Below are 27,391 nucleotides of genomic sequence, written 5' to 3' on the forward strand. Positions count from 1 at the left end.
AGCACAAATCCAGGCTGGGGGGGAAGAATGGATGGAGAGCAGCCCTGGGAGAAGGATCTGGGGGTGCTGGTGGGTGAGGGGCTGGACATGCCCTGGCTGTGTGTGCTGGGACCCAGAAACCCCCCGTGCCCTGGGCTGATCCCACAGCGTGGGCAGCAGGGGAGGGGGGGATTCTGCCCCTCTGCCCCCTCAGGTGAGACCCCCCTGCAGAGCTGCTCCAGATATGGGGGAACCAACAGCACAAGGACGTGGAGCTGCTGGAGAGAGTCCAGAGGAGGCCACGGAGATGTTCCAAGGGCTGGAGCCCCTCTGCTCTGGAGACAGGCTGGGAGAGCTGGGGGGGTTCACCTGGAGAAGAGAAGGCTCCAGGGAGACCTGAGAGCCCCTTCCAGGGCCTAAAGGGGCTCCAGGAGAGCTGGAGAGGGACTTGGGACAAGGGCCTGGAGCAATAGGCCAAGGGGGAATGGCTTCCCACTGCCAAAGGGCAGGGTTAGATGGGATATTGGGGAGAAATTGTTGGCTCTGAGGGTGGTGAGGGCACAGGTTGCCCAGAGAAGCTGTGGCTGCCCCTGGATCCCTGGAAGTGTCCAAGGCCAGGTTGGATGGGGCTCGGAGCAACCTGGGATGGTGGAAGGTGTCCCTGCCTGTGACAGGGGGCAGAACAAGATGAGGTCCCTTTAAGGTCCCTTTTAACCCAAACCAGTCTGGGATTCTGTGATTGTTTTAAATGTCAAGCAAACTCCAAATAAATCAATGAGAATTAAAGATTCTCACCTTTTAATCCATTAACACCAGAAAAAAATTCGGTCCTTGTAACTCCCAGCTTTGCACCCAGCCAAATTACTGAAGCTCTGACTTTAAGGGATTTTAAGTGTCTTTGCAAAAAGGTGACAAATTTACAGGATCAGCTGCACTCATGCTCAAGGAGAAAACTGTCAGGGCCTGGCTCTGCAGCACCAAACATTTCTGTTACTCATCTGTTTGCCATACGACAGTGAATACGCCTAAGGCAGGGATTCATCACAAAATGTGCTATAAATCATGCAAAGACAACATTTGGAAGCTAAGATTATTGCTGAGTAAATGCTATACTGATGCAATAACTCAAATGTTTTCCCACGTGGGACATTATCAGAGTTCCTTTGCCTAAGTGATATGAGAAATGAGTCTGTCTTCAAGTACTATTTAAACCCTGTGCAAGACTTGCAAGGGACCATTTCACTCTGTGCAAAAAAAGCAAGGAAAGGTTTTCCAAGACCCTGAAGAGATTTGGGCTCTGATGGAAGATATTAAACATTTATAAGGACTCTGGAGCTTATTTTGCCTCTTGGAACAGCTCTAATTTCACCTGAATGTATAGAGAAAAGGGTGGTGGCCTCATCTAAGCAATGAAAAAGTTGGAGAGTCACCAGTAAACAGGAGGATTGTGCTGCATGAATGAAGTCCTTGAGGGAACACAGAAAGTGGGCAAGCAGTGGATGAGAGGGAAGCAATTGGTGCTCCTTTTGGAAGCAGTGGAATCATCATCCCTGGAAGTGTTCAAAAGCCATGTGGATGTGGCACTTGGGGACGTGGTCTGTGGTGGCCTTGCTGGGTTAAAGATTGGACTCAGTCTTAGGGGTCTTTTCCAATTTTAATGATTCCATGAGTCTGTGACTTTAAGAACTTGAAGCACCAACAGTTTTAACATGGAGAAAGTGCTTAAGACACAACACAGAAAAATAAAACAGAGAGTTTCAAACGAACAGGTTTGCACAGGCAGGACCCAGTGAAACGAAACCTGAACCTCTAAAGGAACTGTCAGTGTGGTCCTGATTCTGAGCAATTATCTTGAAAACACTCTGAGTAAAAAGTTTGTTTGTTTTCCCTGAGAGGGGAGAAAGGGAAGGCCCAGGACAGAAATGCAGCCTAGTTTCAGTTTGAGAAATACGATCCCAAGTCACGAGGTGAACACACAGGTGGATAAAAGCTGCCTCAGCACAAGCCCCAAGGGACTGAGGGACATCTCAAACAGGCTTCAACGACAACCAGCCCAGACTTTGTTCCACTAGTGTCCTCTCCCAGCACCACTTTCACTACTGCCAAGTGTTACTAGAAGCTTTGATCTATTCTGTTAATATTTCTTGTTCAAACTCTTCCTACCTACAGCAAAATCCACTCCCCTCCCAACCCAGAGAAATATTTATTCCCATTACAGTTTATGTTTTGTATACAAATATAAAAGTGACTTAAGCTCTTCTACAGGAAAGAAGCACTTGAAATTTTGCTCAAACTTCAATGTGAACGTTTTAATACCAACCAAAACATTCACAACAACTGTCTAAATCTGACTGGTGCAATCTGGCCACAGGGAAGTGATCTGCAACTCCTAATTCACCGTTTAAGGTCTCAAACATAAGTGAAATGTGTGCCAAGTGCAAGGATGCAAACATATGTTCTCCACTTTGAATGTAACTAAGAAATAGGTATGTAAATGAGTTTAGATCAGATAAACACCCACACAAAAGCCTAACAGGAATAGGTAGAAAACAAACTTGCACAATGACGTGCTCTCTCCAACTCCCTGACTGGAGGGTGCAGCAGGTGGGTGTCAGGCTCTGCTCCCAGGGAACAAGGGACAGGAGGAGAGGGAATGGCCTCAAGTTGTGCCAGGGGAGGTTTAGATGGATATTGGGAAAATGTCTTTCCTGAAAGGGTGGTCAGGCACAGGTTGCCCAGGGCTGTGGTGGAGTCCCCATCCCCAGAGGGATTTAAAACCCATGTGGATGTGGCACTTGGGTACACATGCTACTGAGTTGTCAGTCCTCAGGAATGGCTGGACTTGATGATCTGAGAGGGCTTTTCCAACCTTAATGATTTCACAATTCCAACTCGCTGGCACTAGAGCATTTTGCACTGACACTCCACAAAGCTTTCTGCCCTCTGAGGACAACAAGCAGCTCTCTGTGTCCTGTTCACTGAGGTGACATTTGCAGTGGGGCATCTCCTGCAGTGGAAACTGCTTCTTCCTGTAAGGGGTTTTTCTTTCCAATCAGGAATTCGGTGGCCTATGAAAAGCTCTAGCAAAGGGTTACCACAAGACGTTAGACAGTAAAGGGAGGAATCTGTGTGTGATATTGCAGGTTTAAGCACATGGAAACACCACCCTGTAGCTCAGTTTTCCTTACCGCTTTCTCCTGAAGTCGGGGATGGTGGCGGAGTGGCAGCAGTGGCACTGTGCTTGTCCCAGATGCTCTCCAAAATACCTGGCCAAAGAGAGATTTTTCAGAACAGGCTGCTAAAGACAAACTGGTCTAACAACCACGGCACAGAGCGCAAGAGAACTTCAGTAGAACACGCCTTTAGCGCTGTGAGAAGGAACATCATGTGTAAAAATTTCTTTGGTAATTTCTTTGGGCTCACTAAGAGAAGACAACCTCCACCCCTCTTCCCAGACAGGACATATGGAGCTCTGCACTTGCACTGGCTCATATTAAGCTGCCCCAACTGCCTCAGGGTAGAGCTGAGCGTTCAAACTGCAGGAGCAGCCCACGTGTTGCTTCGCTGCACCCCGAAAGCGTCGGCTCAGCAGCGCTGTTGGGATGGTGAGGTTGGTGCAGAACTCGTACCTGTGAGGAGCCCCAGCACCGTCTGCACCTGGTCCAGGAGCAGCTTGCGCAGCTCCTCCTTGCGGGCCACGCTCAGGTCCTCCCGCGGGCACGCCAGCTCCTCCGACGTCGTCTTCAGCATGATCAGCCCCAGGGGAGTGGTCACAGGAGACTGGATTAACTGAGGAACACATGAGTGCAACAGTGATGACAACACCCAGCTGACAGACAGCACTGCTGACACACAGCACCACTGACACACAGCACTGCTGGCAGTTAACAAGTGCTTGGACACTGGGGAGTCTCAGCCCCTGCAGTTTGCAGAGCTGCATGTCCAGGGGAGAGAACTGCAAGCAGTCCATTTCCCCAGACAGTAATCTGTGATGTTGCAACAGTTCAAGCCCCGTGGGAATCCTTGGGGTTTCAAGAGAGCTTTCATAATGCCATTGCACACATTCTGTGTTTACCAGTAAGTTTGTTCCTTCTGCTGACATCATCACTCCTCAGAGTCACCTCAGCACCAGCAGTGTCACCACACAACAGGGCTGTCACTGCAGCTCAGGAGCCTGCACCATCAGCCATCAGCTTCCCACTAAAAATACCAACCCCCCACACACCAAAAGCTGCAGCTGGGATCAGATGCCACCAGAACACAGCAGGAGGACCCGACCTCTCCTTGCACCTGAATTGCATCTCAAACTGAGAGTTGTGTTTACTCTGCAAAGAGTAACTTCCACCACATGCTGGAATAGGACTGGGAAAAAAGATGACTTTTGCCTTCATTAGCCACTGATGAAAGACTCATTCAAATGGGACAAAGTTTTATTTCCAGCTGAAGGACAGCTCTGCTCTCCACTGCTAACCCAAAACATCCAAAGTGATTTATGCACCGCTCCCTCGGGGAGAAAAAACTCCAAAGCCAACCACAGTTACTGAAACTAATCCTTGAGGTCATAATTCTGTAATACAGGCTGACTTTGGTCCTAATCTCCCTGACCCACCAAAGCAGAGCCAGGCTGAGTTAACACTCCTAAGAAGACACGGTTTGGTGAAATATCTGGGGAGAAAAGAGCCCATCTAAAAGCTCCTCATCCGGAGGTACACGAGCTTGGCTTTTGGAAAGGAAGGCCCCTGGCACAGGAGCAGCCAGGTGAAGAACCAAATGAAACACACCACTTGTTGGTCAGTTCTGAATAGGCTGAACATCATCTCTCTGAATACTTTCTGACAAATCCCAGAAGTCTGAGCAATACTAAGCCCTGACACTGTTTAAAACAAATTTTAAACCCCTAAGGAAGCAGCACTTTCTCTGTAGAACGACCGGATTTGCATAATGACAACAGAATAGTCCAATTTATTTTTCTTCTCCACCCCTGCAATGGTTCAGTAAAAGGTATGGAGACTATTCAGAGTACTGAGATACAATTTAATGCTAAATAATCAAACAGTTGCTTCAAATGATCTCAGAAAAAAGTCTTGAGATAGGACTCATCTGCAATTCTAAAAGCAAGTCATGCTGCTCCTGTGCTCCTCTTCATTGTTTTCAGGCCTTGGAATTCACTATTAGTGCTTTTCTTCCACTTCCTCTGAACATTTTTGGAATGTGTCTTGCTACATAAATTAATTTATGGGAACATTTCCCTCCATAGCTGAGTTCACAAGGAGAGGCTTAGGGATAAATAGATTCCTAAAGTGAGCTCTGCAATCCCTTAAGATAACCCTCAGAGTGCTAGAAAGGCCAGTGGAACTCAGGAAGCAATTCAGTTCAGATCCAGGTGAAAGGACAGCCAAAACAACAAGTATGGACGGTCATCTCAAAATATTTAGTGTCAAACTGACAATTCAGGCAAAAATTGCAGCATGTTACACCACAGGAAGCTGTCTGAGAAGTGATTACACCAGTTACTAACAAGTTCTGCAGACAAGTCAGTATTTTTTTTTAACTTTGCAGTTAACACTAAAGCCATTTCCCTTAACAAATAAACTCCTGACACTCAAGGACCTGGATTTAAATGACTGTCTCGTGGCTTGGCTGTGGGCTTTGCTGCATTCAAATCATGTCATTATGTCAGCAGAAAAAAAACGTGCAGCACTTCAGTTTACACTCAGCCTTTTTAAGTTCATTAGGAACAACTTTAAGGAACCTGGAGACAAAATACTCAAATCCAAAGAGGTTTACACCAGCCTGGTCAAGCTCCAGCAGCAGTGAGCTCTTACCCTGGCTCAGGATTCCCTGGGAAGATGCTGAATTACAACCAAAATTCCAATTAATGGCACTGTCTCAGTCAGGATCCTCTGATTCATATTCGAATCTTCCTGCAAGAACCTTCTCAAACACCCCACCAACATTCCATTAGTGACTTCACACAACGAGGTACCTGAGATTTTAGGGTATCTTTGGCTATTGGGTGAGAAATCTCCAACAGCCACATTGAGAAACTTCACCTTTGAAAATCACCCAGTGACACATCCATAGTTTTACTGACTTCTTTCTTTAAAGAACGACCCACAACTTCTTTATTTTCAAGAACTACCTCATAATATTTGAAATTCAAAGTTTATACTCGTTTCACTCACATAACTAGAAAGACACGTAACCTGTAGGAATTTAAAAGTTACCCCAAAATTAGAAAGGAAAAGGAATTTAAAAAGCAAGTTTGGTTTTCATGCAGTTACTTCATCTTCATCAAGGCAAGCCACTACTCGAGGAAACAAAATGATGTTTCCAGAGGGAAAAATTGGTTTGGTTCACGGATGGACATCTCACCTGCAAGATGTTGGTGAAGAAGTCGTGGTAGAACATGGGCCAGTCCTGGCGGCCGATGTCCACGATGACTTTGCAGAGCTTGTTCCTGATGAAGTAAGGCAGAGTTTTGTGGTGAGCCAGCAGGAGCTTGGGCAGGCAGCTGCGGATCTCCATTTTGTCTTGAGATGGGACCCCGAGCCACATCTTATTGATCAGGTTCTGGAAAAGAACAGACAGAGCTCCCAGGTGAGCTCATCTTGGACGTGCTTTACTGAACTCAGTGAGAGAACGTGGACACACAGAATCAGGGAATCACAGAACGGTTTGGATGGGAAGGGACCTTAAAGCTCATCTGTTCCACCCCCAGCCATGGGCAGGGACACCTTCCACTAGCCCAGGTTGCTCCAAACCCCGCCCAACCTGGCCTTGGACACTTCCAGGGATGGGGCAGCCACAGCTTCTCTGGGCAACCTGTGTCAGGGCCTCCCCACCCCCACAGGGAAGAATTCTTTCCCTCCTGGAGCCCCTTTAGGCCCTGGAAGGGGCTCTGAGGTCTCCCCAGAGCCTCCTCTTCTCCTGAGGCTGAACAACATCATGCAGGGACAGAGCACAAGCATGTCACCATTTTAGCTGGTTTTTGGTCAAGCAGAATTAACTGGCAGTTATAGAACTATTTCCACTATCTTTTAACCCTGGACATCCAGATTTTCCCCTTTAAAGGGGAAAGCACAGCCTCCTGTGAAGCAGGAAAAGAGCAAAGCAAGTTCAGTTTCAGATGGCTCTGATGGCACCCAGGTGTCCTGAAGCTGAGCTGGAAGGTCACTGCAGTGACTGCCTGGCAGTGACAAGGCACCACTGGAACAAAAAGCTTTTAGTCCACTTAAAGCCAGAAAAATTCCAAAGGAAGGCACAGTTGCAGATTGCTTCCCTGCCACGCTACGATCCCATTTAGGGGCTCTAGAGCATTAGGAGCTGAGCCTCTTGGAATAACCTACAGAGGAGGCTTTTACTGAGGCACATCCACAGTAGGGATGTTCTGTACAAAGGCACCACTTCACAGCAGAGAGGTACACAGGGATATTTATACATGAACTCCTCAAAGAAGTTGGTTTTGGGGTTTTCTAGCAGAGAAGATCCAAAAGGATTGCTTAAGAACAACAATGACCCAAGCAACTGAGGGTTCCTCAATGCAAGCCCAGGTGAGTTTCAGAAGCCCCAATAAAAATGGATGTTGCCTTAGCTTTAATATCTATCTTTCAGTGATCACTGTGTTTTGTCCTACTCCTTTAACCTGACAGTGGCAGCTTTCTCCACCTACAGATGTTTTGGGGAAGATGTTTTCTTTTCCAAAAGCAGGAGGTGAAAACGGTTTATCTGGAAGGGGTCCAGGAGGAGTTTTATTCCAGATTCACTGTTAACTTTCTAAACAGTCCAGAAAATACAATATCCTCAAGAAGTTTTGGGAATGATCCTTGTGTTTCCACACACCCTCTGACTGACTCAGCACTCATGGACAGCTGGAGATGGATGAAGCTGCAGACTAGGACTGGCCATGGCTCTGAGGACCAGTTCAACATGCAGCACTACAGCAGTTAACTTTGGAAATTCAAGCTCCTCCATGGAGAGATCCTAATCCCTCAGCTGGGATGTGGAGTTCTGTCCCTCACTCTATACTTGGACAGTGGTTTCTTTATTCTGGGTACAATTAGGGTTTTTTTCAGTACTACTTCCTTTTCCCCTTCCAGGGAAGCAGAGGCTCAGTAAACAAAATTCAACTATGAAGTTGAAGGGACATCCACACAGGATGATCACAAGGGTCATTGGAGTCCAACTCCTGGCCCTGCACTTGTTTTCCTCTTCATGAAAATCAGTTTAATTTTTGCAGGCTGCTGTGGGACACCCATCCCAGAGCAGGGAACAATTCCCATTCCATTTGTCTCCATCAGCCCTCCTTGAGGGGAAGGCAAATCAGATTGATTTTGCAGATCGAGTCCAGACTCTCTATGCAATCCCTAATAAATAAAGTGAATATTTAAGTAAAGAAGTCAACAACAACACAGATAATCTGTCAAACCAACACAACTTTAAGAGCAGAGTTGTTTGTTTTACCTCAAAAGTGGCTCACTGCAAAGGCTACAAGCTCTGATTCAGAAGCTCAGCTCAGAGTGCCCAGCCAGCAGGAACACAACAGAGGCCACAGCTGGACCAGGGTGAGGTGTGACATGGACCAAACCCCAGGAGATCCTTAGGGAAAGTCACTTGAGAAATCAGTTGATACAACAGAGCTGTTCACAGAGTACTTCTGTTTCTTCCAGTAGACACAGAGATCAATATTGAGGCTTTTAACCCTAATTTTGTTCTTTTATAAATAGGTGAAGGGTGGGATGTGGCCACCTAAGAGAGACCTCACCTCTACAGCCAGCACAAGTTTGCAGGATGTAGTTCAAGACCATCAACCACAACAATGAAATGTCAGAAAGATAAAAGCATCTTTGTCTTCCCTCTCAGCATTAAAGTCTGCAGGAGCTTGCAGCAGGTAATCACACACATATTTCTGATCATAAAAAGGGTATAAAAACAATAACTCCCTTAAAAGCATCGTGCAGAAACTCAAGCAGCCTCTGAAACTGGAGGTAATTTTGTACTTAGAGATGCCAGGAAATGAATTCTTCAATTTGTGTACAAAGATTCATCTTCCCCTACTCTTAGCCTGCCATTAAGCAACCTCTCTAGCAGAGAGCAATAATAGCATTCTTTATCTCTGTACTTACCAGGGCTGCCATTCTAGACAAACATTTCCCCCAAAAAAATCGATTGCCAGATAAAACTGCACCAGGCAGAAGATGCACTGGGCAGGCAAGAGCTCAGAGCTCACCTCAAACACAGTCAGACTGTACATCATCACATAGTCATTCCTCGTGCTGGACAGGAAGTACAGGCAGAATCTCCAGGCTCCAATCTGCTGGGCAAAGTTATTTAAAAGCTCCTCTGCAAAAAAATAAAGTACTGTTTTAAAATGTACTTTAGTTTTAATTTTAACTTCAATGTAAAACATTACATTAAAGTTCCTAAGCTGCAAACAAATCCCTAACAGTGTGTAGTGACAGCACAGTAACACACTGAGCATAGAAGAGACTCCATGTTCAGGGAATGGTTCAAACAATCTGGAGGAGGAAAAAAAATATAATAAAATCACACTGTAAAGTATTAAAAGCAATCTAATGAGAGACTTTAATGAAAACAAAATAGATGTGTTATTTTAGAAGCAGTTTTGACATAACTACCACAGCAGACTAAGAGCTGAATATTAAAACAAATCACACAAAAATTGTATTATGAGCATTACCATTTTATCTATAAAAGCCAAAAGTTGTGATTTCAGAGCACTGTGGAAGAGTAGGAACATGTTAGATCACACACAGTGTTCTAAAACCACCTTTTCTAAATGCAATTGCTTCAAGAGCAAGGTCAGTGTTTCAAGAACCTCTCTGAACACTCAGGTAAGGATTTGGTCATCTCACATCCAGTGACAATGTGCCAAAAAGAAGAGCCATAAGGGCTGTTTTACAGGCTAAGCAAATTTAAAGCTTAATCAATTTGTTTCTTTCCTGCAATTTAAGCAGGAAAATGAGGGATACACCTTTTCCACAGCAGATCTCCACCACGGGAAAAAACACAACAAAACAAAATCCTTGCCTAGTTGTTTACTTTTTACAGGATTTCTGGGAGAACGATTTCTGGGACAAGGATTCATGTTGATCATACTTTTGGCACTAAAGACAGCAGAAACAAAACAATCCCAGAATGGTTTGGGTTGGAGGGACCATAAAGCTCATCTTGCTCCAGCCCCTGCCATGGGCAGGGACACCTTCCACTAGCCCAGGTTGCTCCAAGTCCTGTCCAACCTGGCCTTGGACACTTCCAGGGATGGGGCAGCCACAGCTTCTCTGGGCAACCTGTGCCAGGGCCTCACCAACCTCACAGATAGGAATTTCTTCCCAGTATCCCATCTATCCCTGCCCTCTGGCAGTGGGAAGCCATCCCCCCTTGTCCTGTCCCTCCATCCCTTGTCCCAAGTCCCTCTCCAGCTCTCCTGGAGCCCCTTTAGGCACTGGAAGGGGCTCTCAGGTCTCCCTGGAGCCTTCTCTTCTCCAGGTGAACCCCCCCAGCTCTCCCAGCCTGGCTCCAGAGCAGAGGGGCTCCAGCCCTCGGAGCATCTCCGTGGCTGTTTGAGAATAAAAGGAACCTGACTCTTTACAGCCACCAAGCACTGACACCCAGAGCACCTGCAGGACCTCTGCTGGCTTTCAGGACATATTTAATAACACCAGCCAAAGTGAAACCTGGCTGTTTATTCCTGCTTGTCACTTCCCATTAACTAGGACAGCCTTCTGCTTTGTATTCCTAGTGTTGAAATCCATGCTCCATCTCTGTGCAGTGGTTTTCAAGGACACAGAATCCAACGACGTACAGGAAGAGAAGAATGTCACTGACACATCATTTACAGGACCTGCCATGGGTCCTTTGAAACCCAAGCCAGACAAACCTTGCCTTCAAGTCCTACATCAGCAGGAGAGGCTTCAGGATCAGACACAGCTCCTCCACCCACAGAACACCAAGGGGACCAGCCCAGCAGCACCATGAACTCACCTATCTCGCGTTTCCGCTCGTTTGTCGTGCAGTTGTGGAAGAACTCTGTCATCAGACTCTCCAGAGCCCGCAGCGAGGCCTCTTCCGATGCCTGGGAACGACATTGTAAGGAAAGAGTTCAAACTAACTCCCACCCTGACTCGTACTCAGGAGATGGGCATTAGGTGTCCACCCAAAAACCAACAGGAGCAGAGTGCAGATAACCTGGAATTCAAACTGCTCATTGGTGCCAAGTAGCAACGAGATTCGTCCACTGCAAGTGAAAGCTCTGGCTGTGAAGGACCATTTGCTCAGCTCCACTAACTAATGGCAACAATCCCGTTATTTTGGTGGCATTTAGTCACTTCAAGTTAGTTAAGTAGTTCTCACTAAGACAGCAAACTCAAATAAAGATCCTTTCAGATGTTTAGATAATAAATATCATGACATGACAGTAAGCATGAACTCTGAGAGGACTTTTGTTGGACACCAGGAGGAATTTTCTTCACAGAAAGGGTTGTCAGGCATTGGATTGGGCTGGAGTCCCCATCCCTGGAGGTGTCCAAGGAACGACTGGACGCAGCACTCAGTGCTCTGGGCTGGGTGACAAGGTGGGGATCGGGCACAGGTTGGACTCAATCTTGGAGGTCTTTTCCAACCTCAACAATTCTGTGATTCTGTGACCCCTGACACCTGTTCCTGTCTTTGCCTCGGTGCCATCCCGCTGCTCAGGAAGTAGAAGCCTGAAAGATTAAGGAATTTCCCACACTGGGAAAAGCAATATACAAGTATTCAGCAATCTGATACCAGAGGAACATCCCCCCATCCTCAAATTTAGCTTTTATTATTGGAAATCATCAGTTATAGCTCAGTGTTTTTAAGTTCTAAATAAAATTATCAGGATTAGCACACAATCATTGCAGGGTCACTATAGTTCAGGAGCTCTCTGGAGTTGGAATGATTTTATTCTGGCAAGGTACCAGCCTTAGAAAGAGTCCTACTACAGTACAGACCACACCATTAGCTGGGCTTCTCATGTTTTCAACTCATTCTGTCGCTAATAAACGCATCAAGATTCGAGCCCCAACCATTCTCTGCACAGGAACAAAGTCAACTATTAAAGAAAACTGAAAGTTCTGCCTCAAAAAATGCCAAAACAGAAACAAAAACCATGCCTGCCAGCCCTCGGCAGAGATGAGCATGTGAGGCAACTTGAGAAACACTCCAGGCTCCTGCTAGTTCCCACTTCCACACAGAGCAGTTTTCCCAAGGGCCAAACAGCAGGAGACCCTCCCCACTAGATTAAGCCCCCAGGAAAACCAACTCAAGCAAGAGGCCTCCAACAGAGAGATAGCAAACCCCCCAAGAGAAGTTTCCAAACCTTGGGTAGATCAATTTGACACAAATCCCCCCTGTTCTCGCACTCCGCTTTCCACCAGAAAAGATCAAGATCACCTCAATTCACAGAGAACTCTCAGTTCTTCACAGGATGGCAGAGCTCCATCATCTCTGGAGAGTTAATTGAATCCTTCTTCAGGAAGAGTAGTTGAGATAAGTCGATTTTTTTCCAAGACTCAAGATTTCTTTCCTACTTTTGGAAATAAATTACAGAGTTCTCATAAATCTTGAGCATCTGCCATGTCCCCATTGACTTCAGCACTGAGATTTGGAAGGTGACAGAGCCTCCTCCTAGGAACACACTTAATCTTTCATAGCAGAACACCACCATCGTGATGTTCAACGTGTCAAAAGCAGACAAACAAACCAGAGAGCACAACACAAACATTTAATGCAAAAAGCCCAGGCTGTCCAGCAGCCAAGGCCAACTTGGGCACAAAGAAACAGCACAACCTCCAAGATTGTTTTCTTCTCTTGTCTGACTTCTCCCAGCTGTCCCAGAGGCCAAAGGTGAAGAAGGAGAAATTGTCTGAAGTAACCAAAACCCAGCCCAGGATTGGCTCTGCAAGCAGGAGCCTCCCAGGTCTTCCCTGCCTGTGGGCACAGCGTGTACATCCCCTTCTAGCCATGGGCTGGGTTACAAAGGATCTGTGTTTGCTGATGCCTTTGGGGATTCCTCAAGTTCACCAGATCCTGGAGCACGTGGTCATCACCCACCTCGCCAGCAAAGCCCTGATAATGAGGCCACTGAGATAACGAGCTGCAGGGGAAAATCCCTGCACCCAGACAGCCCAGAGAGCAGATGAGTGAGACTCCAATCAAGGCAGAGCTGCTAGAGGACCTGTGGCTGTACCTGCTGGAATATTTTCTCTGCTATTGCTCATGTTATTGTGAGTTTGCCTTCTTCTAGGGTTCTGTGTTTACTCTGCATTGAGGAAAAGGGCAGGAAAGCACCACCACTGTCATGAAGAGAATGCCATGAATCCTGGTATGGAGCAGCACAGGTACTAAGGGTTGCTTCAGGACAAGATCCCATCCCATGGGCAGCCAGAACCAGCAAGGTGCAGTTCAGTTTCTGTTCTGAAAATCAGCCATTTGGGACATGCACAACTTCCATTTTTAAAGGTTTCCAAGGAAAGTCAGGACCAGCAGCAGCAGAATTTACTACAGACATACTGGGTAATGGCAGTTTGCCTCATCTTCACAAGGCATCACTAAATATTCAACTGTTAAAATAGAAATACTTCCCATTTGCTTTCACAAAGTGTATAATCTGACCCCTCTTACCCCTAGTGGCTCCCAGGGCTGGATCAAACCCTCAGGAAATACTATTTCTCTCTTCTGCCAACCACTTGAGGGAAATACACTCAGTTCTGTGACTTGTGTTTGCAGAGCAAGTAATGTGAGCTCCTTACCAGGAGAGCTTTGCAGTTCACTAACAGTATTTGAGGTAAGATGTGACACGTCACCATCCACACCAGCTCCACTGCCTGAACACTGCAGTTGAGTTCTGACCCACAGGCAGCCACAGGGAGGATCTTGGCTCCCAAATTGAGCAGATCCTCTGGCAGAGGTGATGTCCTCATCACAGCTCCGTTAGGGGAACAAGGCAGTGAGAGGTGAAAGCAAACATGGCTAAATGCCAACACACCCACAGCTGCTGTCCATGTTCCAACAGGATATCCACACTTTGACCTGGCAATGGGGTCAAAATAACATCTCAGAGGTGTGTCACAGCTGATTCTCCCCAGAACGGCCCTTTGAAGTGCTGCTGTGCTGGATTGGGTCTGTGCCACAGGTCTGCTCCTCCTGGAATTGTCCCATGTGACCCAAGCACGACTTGATATGGATCAAGTGAGGCAGAGAGCCACTGTCAACCTCTGTCCTTCCCGTCCCATTTCCCCTCATTAAGTTTGCTAAAGGTGTTCCACACGTTATCAGGAGGGAGGTGTGGAGCTGTTTACTCATTCCATTTATCTACGGACTCCAACCTCCCGTGCCCTCATCGTACAACCAGAACAATCACAGGTTCACAACTCAAACAGCTCCACTCTGACAGAAAACACAAGATTTCCTACCAAGAACTTGCACATGCAATGATTCTCCATCCACCTGAGCACCAAAAAGAAGGATCTACACTACCAGCTGATTTCAGGGCTATCTCCAATTACATTTGAAGTTGTGTGAGTCATTTCTCATTTATGATTTCTGCTGATTAAGGAAAAAAATAGCTGCCAACTTACTGCATTCAGGCTGTTCAGTATTGAGACTGCACCTCAGTAAGGCTCTGGAGAAGCAAAATCTTCGTCCCCTGCTGCTGACTCCAGAACAAGCTTAGTTTAGGTTGCAGACTATGACTAAAGTCTTCGGGTAGAATGAGTTACTCATCCAACTCCAGCAAACAACAGGGGAATGATCTTTGGATTTCAATTCAGACATTGCACATTTACACTAATGGATAATTCAATGCTAAATTTAAGTTTGTATATAACCAGAGACAATCTACCCCTTAAAAAAGTACCTGATCATTCTGGAAGAAGTGCTTTCTAAAGCCATTTCCATTTTCTCCACAAGCACTTTAAAAGAGTTCACTTCCTCTTCTATTTTTTATTTCATTTTACATTCTCCGAGGGGATTGTTTCGTTTAGAGGAAAGCTTTTCTCTAATGCTTTGCCATAAAAACACAAGCTGTTAACCTTTTAATGTTTGCCATTAGAGCATCAACATTCTAAATATGGCAACTCAGGCTGGTGACAACTGTAAGAGGGTTATGGCAGTTCAGGTTTTTCCTAATGTGTTTGGAAATGGGTATCGCTCCAAGCCAAAATTAAGGCAATCCCTCCCCAAAGCTTTTTTTAGTAAGATGTTAATTGCAGCTGCAACGTTACAAAGGTGACTTCATCCTCCAGGCAGCACTGGAACACCTTCCTGATGTGGAAGAATGGATTTTACACCACACAAAGCGTCCAAACACCTCCTCCAGTGGCAGGTGGGAAAAACCCTCGCGCTGCTGCACGTCACTGCAGATTGAATCCCTTCCACAGCTCCAAATAAAGAGGACAGGAGTTCTGCTGGGGAATTGTTACTCACCACCCTCTGCACCCATCATGGTTTTAATTCCAACGCCCACTCCTGTTCCACCCCTCCCCTCCGTACCTGCACTGCTGAGGCCCTTTTCACACTGTATCTAACACCCACCAGCCCCCAAACCCCCCTACAACACGTACTGACACCAAATGCAGATCTCTCCCCGGCTTCCTGACTTTTTGGAGCCTTCTCCTGCATCCCAATCCCAGCCACCCCCTCTCCTACCATCTCCAGTGCAAGGCACAGAGCCCAGCAAGACACACAACTGAGCCTCCTCCTGGTTATCAAGATTTGGATCTTAGCACATTTATCTGCTAAAATGACCATCAGCTACATCTACCAGCTTGTGGGCAACTCCTGCAGGAGAGGAGGGACACCAAGTGAAACCTGGCTGTTGGATGCATTCCCAGCAGGAATTGCTATAATGCCACCAGCAGACAGTGCATAGGGTTAAGAAAATTCATGCACAGCACCAGTATAAAATAACTCATTATCACCCTGCCTTTGCTAAGTACAGTCCCATCCTCTTCCACTTCAGACCCTTCTGCTTCCCATGTTGTGCAGTAAATTAAGAGCAGAGTCACATACATAAAAATACAAACAACTACACTCCAGCTGCTGAATTTTCTTCCTTCTGTATTTTTATAATCTTAATAATACACCTATGTATTATTAGTACTACTAACATGCATATGTGCTAAGGTAGTAATTTATTTATTTAAGAATTACCAGGGTGTCTTTCAGAGCCCCTTCCTGTCCCAACCCTAACATGATAATGAACAAGGAAATCAGTAATCACCCTCTCAGAAAGCCTGGGGATCATTTCAAGCCTTCTTTTATGGGTGACAATAGGCAGGATCACCACTCCAGAGAATCCCTGCAACAGCCCTGGGTCACTCAGCACACTGAAATTCGTGGCAGAAGTGCACTACTATTTTTAGCAACAAAAGCAGAATTATGAAGTGTTTTTAAAAGAGTTGTAGGGCACTGAACACATCCTCCAGAAAGGATGAACACACGCTGGGGGGAGGCAGAGCTCTGAGCTCAAAGGCAGCGTTACTCTCTGTATTTAATCATTTTTACCAATAACTGTAGAAGTTGGGAGTTTCACACCAACTCCCAGGATCTCCTTTTCAGAGGTCTTGCAGGAGGAGCCCAGAGCATACGTGCTCCCCCGCAGTGCACTGCTGATGGTATCAAGACAGGGCTCAGCCTTTACTCTCAGTTTCCTTGTTGCATTTCGGAGATGTTTTTGTGGTTTAAAGAACCGAAACTAGACTTGGCCTCACTCTGTGCTCTGAGAACAGTTCAGGCTCCTGGTGCCGTGTCGAGATCTCCGGCTGCAGAACTGACCCCCTTACCTGGGTCACTCAAGGGCCACAACTTCAATAGTTCACTGATCAGACAGGGATTTTGCAAACTCAGTTCTGTTCTAGCAGATTTTTTGCTTAAATTGTGGGATACAATTCGTAGATTGCTGTTGTACCTCGAGGCAACTGGCAGAGGAATAAAGGCACGACGCTCCTCTCCATCTCCCTGCGGCGCTGAAGCTCAGGGCAGCACCAGAGCTGCTTGAAGTCTTGCTGCCTGTCCAACTGGCCCATTCAGGAACCCCAGGCTGCACTTCAGGAATCATCAGCTAAGGATTAAACACAACCCCAGGCTGAGCACCGTGGAACAGGCTCTGGAGAGCCAGCAGTGACAGAGAACCTGATGTGTCGATCAGGACACAGATCATCTTCCCTGTAACACTGCCTGCTCCACAAGTAATCAGCACCTTTTCAATAGCCAAGGGATCTTATTTCTTAAACCTTCTTGGACAGGCAGGTTCAGTTAACCAGGCATCAGGTTTTAAGGTTGAACTTTGATTAACAGGCTCAAGTGTCTGAGTATGATTCTTTCTACACCAGTAACTCTTAACCCACATAACCAAGCCCAGCAGTCAGTGCCCTCCACCCAGCAGTTCCACTCGCTTCAGTACCTAGAAATGTTCTTAGAAACCCACCAAAGGAATAAAATAATCACAGCAAGCTAGGATAAGCAAAGGCAGATTGAGGCAGTGCTGTTTCAAGCCACACTCAGGCTGAAGACGAGCCCAAGAACGATTTCTGGGTCCCCGGCACTCGGTCACGTGCCCATGACTTCCTAATTGATTTCTTGTGGTTTAGCTGCTGGAAAAGGCTTAGCAACACAGTATTTTCCTAAACAAGCAGTTGCTAAAATAGCAATATACAGCTGAGAAATGCAGAAGTGCCCAAAACAGACTCCTCAAGATCAATATCCTGCACATCACCAAAACAGGCCCAGGTGCCTCTCGAGTTACTTTTTGGACTTATAACTTAAATCTGACAATCCAGCCACGGCCATCAGATCTTGCTCAGTAGCTTACACAGTTCTGAGCTGCTGTCCACTGCTTTTTAAGCCACCAATGATAATAACTTTTCGCTTTGTGTGTTATCAGCAAAAGCAACCAAGCAAAACCTGTTCTTCAGACACAGCACAAGGTTGAGCATCTGCCAAGGGTGACCAGCTGGGCATGTGCCACTTTCCAGATGCTAAAACACTGCAAGGTGACTCTGGTTCTCTCCCAGAGTTCAGAATTAATGTAAAATTTTGGAGTGGAGCCTGGAAACACCTCTGTAAAAGAACAGGTTTGCAAACTCAGTGCTTTGGTCTATCCATTCATTTTTGCTGGGTTCCTGGGATGTCCCACAGCCTGTGGCAGCTTGGAGAGGGATCCCATCCTTTCCTGTAAGGCAATGCTAGTGCAGGAGCTCTGCAACCATGGTCACAGGCTTCAAATCACTTCCTTTTTCCCTGCATAAGCAAATCAGGCTTGCACAAGCAGGACCACAGGGCTGCCCCAAAGGCAGCTTCACCCACTGAGAGAACACTTCCTCCACAGTTTTAGGTCAATTAACCCGACTGCTAAACAGGCAGGTGGCAAAAGGCCATACTCAAATGTTCCAGAACAGCAAAAGATGAGCAGCAATGTGCCAAATGAACTTACAAAAGGTACCCAGTATGGCCATTTTAGCTGAAGTCTGCTTAAAAACCCCACAACTATCACAGAGTCATGGAATGGTTTGGGTTGGAAGGACCTCAAAGATCATCTTGTTCCATCCCCTGCCATGGGCAGGGACACCTTCCACTAGCCCAGGTTGATCCAAGCCCCGTCCAACCTGGCCTTGGACACTTCCAGGGATGGGGCAGCCACAGCTTCTCTGGCCAACCTGTGCCAGGGCCTCACCACCCTCAAAGCCAAAAATTCCTTCCCAATATCCCATCTAACCCTGCCCTCTGGCAGTGGGAAGCCATTCCCCCTTGGCCTGTCCCTCCATCCCTTGTCCCCAGTCCCTCTCCAGCTCTCCTGGAGCCCCTTTAGGCCCTGGAAGGGGCTCTCAGCTCTCCCTGGAGCCTTCTCTTCTCCAGGTGAACCCCCCCAGCTGTCCCAGCCTGGCTGCAGAGCAGAGGGGCTCCAGCCCTCGGAGCACCTCGGTGGCCTCCTCTGGACTCTCTCCAACAGGTCTATGTACTTCCTGTGGTTTTAGTGAGTCTTCCTACAGAGAACACTATTCTTGCTCTTACAGATGAGTATTTTACACTTAAAAATGCTAAAAAACTTGCTCCTCACCACTTGTTCAAGTGTGGCAGGTCCTTTGACCAGAGAGAAGAGCAGAAAAAGAGATGTCCAAGTGACAGGAATGGTGAACCCAACATGTTTGTGGATCAGTTCTAAGGAGTCCAAGACGCATTAACAGATTTTTAAAAACACTTCTCAGATATTTCACCGTCTGCAAAGCTGCAAAGAAATCCTTATTTATCTCAACCTACAGACACATCACAATAACATCCAGAGAACACCCTGACTCACAGTTGTTTGCAGCCCCAAGTGAAGGAGTCTCTGGAAGTCTGCACATATGTGGAGCTGGACATGGGAAGCACTAGGACAAGCCAAAAAGAAAGTGAATGTAAGAAAAAACAATTATTCAGCATGCAGCTGCAGAAAGGCAAATCCTCCTGGGATTTTTCCAAGTCCACTTCCAACATCCAGTTCTGCCTGGCAGTATTAAGCCCATTACCACGGGGAAAAACCTGTCCCAACACCTGGCTACACACAGTGACATCAGTGCAAGGTTTGGGGCAAACCTGGGGGCAGGATTATACCTCACCCAGTATATGACACCAGCAGACCTGATTGCCAAAGAGGAATGATTCCACTACACAAAAACATGGAATTTTTAGACCTTTGCCCCTGCCAAAGTGAAGAAAAAAAAGACTGTGATATTCCAAATGTAATTCCTGGCAAGAGTAAGTTGTGTCGGGCATTTAAGAGTGTACAATGAAACCATCGTGGATAACACCATGGGAATAACTCTAAGATTCCTTTTATTCATTAAAATGTTTCCAAAGGACAGCTCATGCAGGGAGAACACCCAGCCCAATCAAAGAAAAACAAGATGTTGGTATCTGCAATGGTACTGCACTTTGTGGTACTCCACAACAGCATCTCCTGCTGGGACAACCAGTGTGTTCAGCCTCTGGGAAAGGTTCCAGGACCTGCCCCACAACTGGGGGGATTCCAGTGGGCCAATACAGGGATATTTGCCCTGGGGCCAGGAGAATCCAAAGCGCCAACACACAACCAGGCTTTGGCCAACACAACCCAACCCACTTCATCGAGCACCAGGAAACAAGAAAGAGCAGCTGTTGCAAACCAAAGCTCCTTCTCCTCCTCCACCTTTCCCCAATCCCAAAAACTCCTGGGGTGGGATCAGAGGAGCAGCTGGTGCAGCCCCCAGCCATGGATGGGAGCAGGAATTGTGCTGCTCCTGAGCACCTACCTCATGTTTCCATGTCAGAGGTCATGGATCACATCCTCCTCCTCTTTGTTTCCTTCACACTTGCAAAAAGCAAGACAAGGAATTGTAGAAAATTCCACCTTATCCCTCACAAGCAAAGGAACAGGGTAACAGCATGGGGAACAACAAATCCAGCCATACAGAGCAGCTGTTTTTACATTATCCCCTCCAGAGCTTGATTTTAAACATCCAGTTCTCCAGCACCAGCTACTACTCCAGGAAAATCGTCACTGGGACAAACTTCCATGGAAGAAGCTGCCCTCAATCCCAAAAAATTTGGGTGGTATTGCAATGCAGAAGAAACCTTGTTCTGTTCTTACCCATTGAAGCAGGAGAGAACCAACCAAGCACAACACAGCTTTTTCAGGCAAAATTATTTCTCCTAAGGAAAAAACCCCTCACTTTTTCCTCTGGAAAGCTGCATCCAGTGCTGGCTTTGGCATCCTGACAAGCCAGTATACAAAACAGATGAGCAGCTTCCTTCTCCAAAGAGGGGACAAAAAGGAATCAGGACAATCCCTCTTGGGAAGAAATCCATGCTGCATTAGAGCTGTAATAAAATATTAAGTCAAACTGCTAAAAATACACCCAGAGATCCAGCTGTAAACTTGGAGATGCTGAAACAAATAAAAAGTAATCTGGAGCATGAATGCAAAGTGTTGGGAAACTGGAAAAGAAATGGAATTCTAGGCATGATCCACACAGAGGAGGGATTGGGGGGAAAAAAATTAAGGAATTTGTGGTGTTGCTAGAAGAGGCTGGAACAGTTCTGGTGGAGTGAGAGTATCCTGACTGTAAACAGAAAGCAGAAACATGGATAAAATGTGTGTGGAGGGAAGGTAAGGTTGGTAAAGAGTTGCTTCACCACCAGAACACCTTTCATAAGCTGGAGGTGCTTCTGAGCCCAGGAGAAGCTGTGTCACTCCCAAAATTCCAGAGGACAGAGGCTCTCCTCAGAAGACTGACAAATAAAACCCTGGATGAGCAAGCAAGTCCTTGACCATCAGAATCAGTAGGAAAACTGTTTTTCCTCTACCGAACTGTTAATATTTACACTTGGGTTGGAACAGTGAGGCCTTCACAGGAGAACGGGCACATGCTGCACACTTAATAAATGGGATTCCAAGGATTATTTGATCTAAATGGGATTGTAAGAATTTTATTTTGATAAAACAAAGCAGCAAAGGCCTTGGTTTTTAATTCTCTAAAAGGAGAAGGTTACCAGGTTAACACCTGGGATGCAGAGAGAGCCAAGGCAGCAGTGACCCAAATACAAATATAATTACTACCAGGAAATATTGAAATATCTGCTGACTGATAAAGGGATATTGGAAGGATTTTAGGACACATTTTACCAGACACATATCAGCCTGTACATAAAAAAGCTCCATTCTCTTCTACTTTGCATATACTAACACCTGTTGGAAATATAACAACATCAATAGCAGCTAATTCTCCCTGGTCTAGACGACAACATCTAATAATGTGTCCTAAATTCACCAAACACAACCCAAATTCCTTGGAGATTTCAGGAGCAGTCGCAGTGCTGAACCCCACGGCATGAGCTTGGCAGGACCTGCCAGGTTTTAATGCTTTCCTACTGAAATAATTCCAACCACCACCCCCCATCTCTCAGCATCATCTATGAAACAAGCTTTTCAAACTCATTTACTCAACCTTGAGGCTCAATAATTTCACCTGGATACCTTTTAGTTCTCCTGGTGACAGGGCAGCCTGAGTTTAGCTACCCAAGTCTTTGAAATATGCATGGATCGTACTTATTATAGATCTTGAAAGGTATTATGGACAACCATTCTGCTAAATGAGCTGTTTTCCTCAGAGAAAAAGCTTTTCTTGGGGGAGCATCCTTGGCAGACACCAGCTCTCCTGCTACAGCCTCAGTTCCTCTCCAGAGCTGCACAGACTTTGCTGCAGAGATAGAGAAGATGGGAAAAATCACCAGCATTAGGTCTCACCTCCAGTTTAATGATTTAATAACTGGAGATAACTGGGGGGTACAGAGTTATAACATGACTTGCCAGTCCAAAAAGGAAGCCAGATGCTGGAGCTGAGGCCAGAACTTCCGAGTTCCTATTCTCTCTGCTCAGTAGTGAGTCAGAATGGTTGTACAAAGGGTTTACTTTTAGTGGTAAGCTGTACATAAGGGAGATGTACAGGGAGCAGACAGAAGCTCAGGCTCCACCACAGTGGTGCAGTTTTGGTGCTGCACTTCAGCCAGGACTGAGGGCAGGGAGGGAGGGAGGACACTCTGCAAACACCTCCCGTGAGGCAGAGCCCACCTCACCACGTGCCAGCACTTCCTGCCCGTGCAACACCAGCATCCTCTCCATCTCCTGCCATCCCTGCAGCTCACGTGTTTCACCCACAGCCAGAGCAGCCCTGCCATAGTTTGAATGTCTCCAGCACGATGGGACAACCAGGCAGGGGGACTTTGCAGGAGCAAGAAGCTGCTGCTGCCTCCTGTCACAACATCCTCAGCCATCTGCACGCCCAACATCAGCAGTGATCCCAAAACCAGCTCTGGTTCACCTCCCACAGACCCGATCCAGCCTAAGGCCAGCAGCTCAGCTGCTCTGACACACAGAATCAACAGGAGCTATTTTGGTAATTCAGCAGGAGCTCCTTGGCAACCAAGAGTGCCAGATACCCTGTGGCTCACCAGCATTACCTGGCTGCATGTGCTGCAATCCACACACTCTTCTGTCCTTAGTGAATGGAAGGCCTAAACCATCACCAAGGTAGCTCCAAGTGTAAGAATATGACAGCACTTACTGCCAAAAAACTGGGAAGGTGATAATAGAGGCTGTAAAATAAAAGCAAGGATGCTGCTGTGGGAAACTTAGAGATCCAGGCTACAGACAACCACTGCCTACTCCCATTTCTGCAGCTATATTTGTCACACACAGAACCAGGACACAGGATTCCTGGGATCTGTGCTGCCACTTTCATTGTCTGCTCCCTATGTGGCTCCACACTCAGTGACAACCTGAGGGAAGCGTGACTTGTTCCATGAGGAGCCTGTTCTCCAACCCCTCTGATCCCACACCTCACACAGCAGCATTTCCTGCAAGAAGTCCCTTTTCCTAAGCTGGCCTCGCTGCTGGCAGAACACAAATCCCACATAATTGAAGAACACATTCCCTAGGAGGCAATCACCCCACTTCAGCCTCACATGGGAGTTCCAAATGCAATTCCCAGGTGACAGGATTGCTGGGGAGCTCCTAACTGAGCTCTGAGGGCCTCAGAGACTGTTTATCTGCACCAGTGCAAGGGGAACAAAGGTGAAGGAATGAGTGATGAGACAAAACAAATGCCTTCAAGGATTAGTGCCACAAACAATATTTATTCTGAAGCTGTTCACTAAATCACGTAGAAAGATCCTAAAAGTTGAGCATGAAACTATATAATAATTTGTGGCCTGTGAAGGAAGAGAAAAGCTTGAAGTTGGATTTAATTACTCTGTGTTTAGAGATTTAACTCCCCAGAAACCCACCTGATTTTGCAAGACTCTTTTCCCTATGGGCACATCATGACATCCTCATTGCTGACCCCCCTTTCTCACAGGAAGCCCCAAACTGGACACTGCACACAACGTGCACGAGCAGCCACAAGAACCACCCCACAGGGACAACCAGAGCTCAGCAAAGCAGGGCTGCTCCTCACAAACACCTCTGAAAGCCAAGGATGATTCAAGCTTCTCCTGAAACTAAGTTTTAATAGTGGCATTAAGATTTCTGAGCCATTAGTGGCACCTAAGCCCAGCAAATGGGCACCTGTTCTACAGCATGTGCAGTTTCTGAGCTCACTGTGCATCACTGGTTTCCCTCTTGCCTTTCCTGGGCACTCAGACTTCACAATTTCCTCCCAAAATTCCTTCCCAGTTAATCAAGCTCCAATTCATCACTGCTCACTCCATTCCAGATCAAGCCAATTCAACTCCACTGTGAAAATCTGCTTACATGAGCCTGTATTCCTGACAGCAGGGTTTAATTATGTTTTATTTGTTCCCAGGATGCCTTCCAGCAGCTCATCTTCCCCCTTTTCCAACTGTTTCCAGGAAGGAGGTGCACTAGCAGCAGAACATGCCCATCTGTAAGCTCCAAGGAAATGGAAACAGCAGGAAAATCTTGCCCAGGAGTCACATGAGGAGTTACAACAGCAAATGGTGCAGCACAGTCCGGTGGCTGTTTCCATTTCCCAAGGCAGGGCTTGTGGCTGAGCCAAATGGTGGATGTTGATGGCAAAAGGAAGCAAACATGGTGTAATTCAGGAGGATAAATGTGTGTGTCCATCTCAAGGCAGGGGAAGAATTAAGAAGTCCTTTTGCCACCTGCAATTTTAAGTGGTCTACCAAATCCTCCAAACCACAATATTTATTCATCTTTTTGAACTTGGGAGGGTTCACTAAGACGAATCCACCTCAAAAATACCCCCCTTTGGCTGAAGCTAAATCTAGAAGGACCTGTGGCACGTGGCAGACACGTCAGGAGCCCACCTTGAGCAGGCAGGCACAGCAGGTACATCCCTCACCCACACACACCCAGGAGCAACAGGTTACTACTTGTATTTATTGAGACCATATCCCACCCCAGCAGACCGATATGGAGCAGCAAAGCCTCTCAAAGGCACTAATGAAGCTCAACTTAAATGGGCTCCAAGAGAGCAAGGATTCAATGAACCAGCAAAGAGCACATCAAACAATGAGCAGATGTGATTATTTCAGTTCTTAAGAAATTCACAACCAAGACCCAAACTCCAGAAGAAAATGGGTGCAAGGCCTGACCCTGCAGCATTTAAGTCAGTTTAAGCAAGAAAGGGGTTGAAAATTAGATCAGAAACTACTATCTGTGCCCAGTGGGACTCTCTGGGGGAGACAAGGCAGGAAGATTCCCATGAGCTGCTGAAAACATCTCTCCACTCACTGACCAACTGCAAAGGGCATGTTTGTGGCTTCCCTTTGTCAGTCCAATAAACACTGGGAGAGAAGGTTTCCCTGGAGGTAGAACAAGGGAGAAATCAGAACAGCAGTTGTGGTATGGTGACAGTGAGCAGCACCACGATCCCCTGGAGGCAATTCCCACCTCCCAGCCTGGCTCTGCCTGCACCCAAAGGATCAAAGATGTCTCCTCTGGCTCCTTATCAAGGGGAAAAAAGATTGTGCAAATCAGACTGTGCTGCATCTCCTCTGTATCTCTCCTTGGGATTGCACAGGGCTGACGCTGCTGGGAGGCAGCTGAAGGCCACTGTCTCCAGCAGAGAATCCAGGACATTCCTGCAGCTTATCCAAGGCCAAACTGGAGGCCAACACGGCAACTCGGAGACTCTGAACCACAGAACGGTTTGGGTTGGAAAACACCTTAAAACTCATCTCGTTCCACCCCCTGCCATGGGCAGGGACACCTTCCACTAGCCCAGGTTGCTCCAAGGCCCGTCCAACCTGGCCTTGGACACTTCCAGGGATCCAGGGGCAGCCACAGCTTCTCCGGGCACTCCCTCCCCGGGTGTAAGGCCGGAAAACCTGTAATTCCCAACACCCTCTGGCACCAGGAGGAATTTCTGCCTTCCCGGCCTTTCCCCTCGTGTGACCAGGGCGGCTCTGGGGCTGCAGCCCCAGGGACAGGTCCCGGTTTCCCCCGCCCGTCCCGTCCCCGCTCCCCGCACTCACCATGGCCGCGGCGGCTCCGGGGCGGCTCTAGGCAGGACGCCGCGCTCCGCTCATCTCATGGCCGGCGGCGGCCCGGCGGGGCCTCCCTGCCCATGCACCGGCGAGCCCCCGCCGGCCGCGCACCGCGGGCACCGGAGAGCCGCCGGCGCCCAGCCCCCGGGCCTCCCCCGTTGGCGGGGACGGGGAGCCCCGGGGCGCTGGGCAGGGCTGCGGTCGGACGGTGCGGTGGGTGGGGGTGCGGCCCGTGCCGGTGCCGGGTGTGAGGCGGTGCCGCTGCTCGTGCCGGGTCCGTACCGGGACTACCTCAGGCGCATCCCGGGCCCGCCCCGCCCCCCTCCGGAAGCGCTCACCGCGCCCGCGCAGCCAATCACGGCCCGGGCGGTGGTGCGGCGCCTGCGCAAACCAGCCGCGGCCGCCGCCGCCGCCATCTTGGAAAAGGTCGCGGCGCCTCGCGGGGCGCGGGAGAGGGCGGGCACGCCTGGCCACGCCCCCGAGAGGGAGCGCATGCGCGAAACGCCCTTCCCGCGCGGCAGCACGGGGGTCTTGGACTGCGCACGCGCGCGGTGGGGGAGGAGCCAAGGGCGGGACTACGGGTGGGCACGCGCGGAGGGGGCGGGGCTTGGGAGGGAATGGGATGGGATGGGATGGGATGGGATGGGATGGGGTGGGGTGGGGTGGGGTGGGATGGGATGGGATGGGATGGGGTGGGATGGGATGGGATGAATGGGCGGGGAGGGGATGGGATGGGATGGGATGGGGATGGGACCCGGAGCTGGGCCTGACCCTTGGGCTAGTGCTGGTCCCAGACCTGCCCTGGGACTGGATGTGGGCCTCGCCCCGTATCCGCAGGGATGCCTGTGCTCCCAGCTCCTCCTGACCCCCCAGCAGAGCTCCAAGGACACCCTCTGTCTTTGCTGACTTCCTTCCCATGTAACTAATTAAGTAAATAAATTAACTGGGGCGGGGGGAACCCCCAACCCTGCCAGCCCTGCTCAGCAAGGACAACAGAGCTGCACGGCCCAGAATCCCGTTCCTATTCCCATCTCCCAGGTTTGCCGCAGCCTGGAGCTCTTTGTGGCCATGGGTGTTCCAGTGCCTGATGTGGCCGGGAGAGAAGATATTAACAGAGAGATCCAGATCCATTCATCCAGTGAATTAATGTTAAATAAAGAGAAATCCAGTCCCCAACTGCTGCCTGACAGAATCAAGAAGCTGGGACCAGCCATAGCCCCAAAACAATGAAGTTGATACAGATCCAAACATTCCTTTTGGTTCCCAAACTCTCAGTGGCACCTGCAGTGACAAGAGGTGGCTGAAACCAGCGGCTTAACTGGCTTTTGAGGGGGCAGCCAGTGCCCCTGTGGGGACATTGCAGAGGCTGGCACTTACTTTAGAG

The 27,391-nt window shown here is 48.0% G+C and overlaps 1 protein-coding gene and 1 long non-coding RNA gene across 3 annotated transcripts in view; one reads left to right on the forward strand and one right to left on the reverse strand.

Moving 5' to 3' along the window:
- The window catches only part of XPO6 (exportin 6), a 54,765-nt gene extending 28,440 nt beyond the window's left edge, over positions 1–26,325 (reverse strand). Inside the window, exons 1-6 of one of the 2 annotated variants that reach the window (XM_064672527.1) lie at positions 25,996–26,325; positions 10,984–11,074; positions 9,209–9,321; positions 6,355–6,552; positions 3,609–3,768; positions 3,168–3,245 (exon numbers count right to left, since the gene is read on the reverse strand). In XM_064672527.1, the coding sequence (XP_064528597.1) occupies positions 3,168–3,245; positions 3,609–3,768; positions 6,355–6,552; positions 9,209–9,321; positions 10,984–11,074; positions 25,996–25,998 (643 nt within the window). In that variant the 5' untranslated portion in view covers positions 25,999–26,325. The remainder of the gene's footprint in view (positions 1–3,167; positions 3,246–3,608; positions 3,769–6,354; positions 6,553–9,208; positions 9,322–10,983; positions 11,075–25,995) is intronic. The other variant, XM_064672526.1, reaches the window with a different exon arrangement.
- A 430-nt stretch (positions 26,326–26,755) lies between these two features.
- Positions 26,756–27,183, forward strand: LOC135422934 (uncharacterized). Its single transcript, XR_010434651.1, has 2 exons — positions 26,756–26,925; positions 27,046–27,183. It is a non-coding gene; the product is annotated as an uncharacterized LOC135422934 (long non-coding RNA).
- Positions 27,184–27,391: the final 208 nt, after the last annotated feature.

This window comes from Pseudopipra pipra, chromosome 16, assembly GCF_036250125.1.
Source record: "Pseudopipra pipra isolate bDixPip1 chromosome 16, bDixPip1.hap1, whole genome shotgun sequence".
Classification (NCBI taxonomy): Eukaryota; Metazoa; Chordata; class Aves; order Passeriformes; family Pipridae; genus Pseudopipra; species Pseudopipra pipra.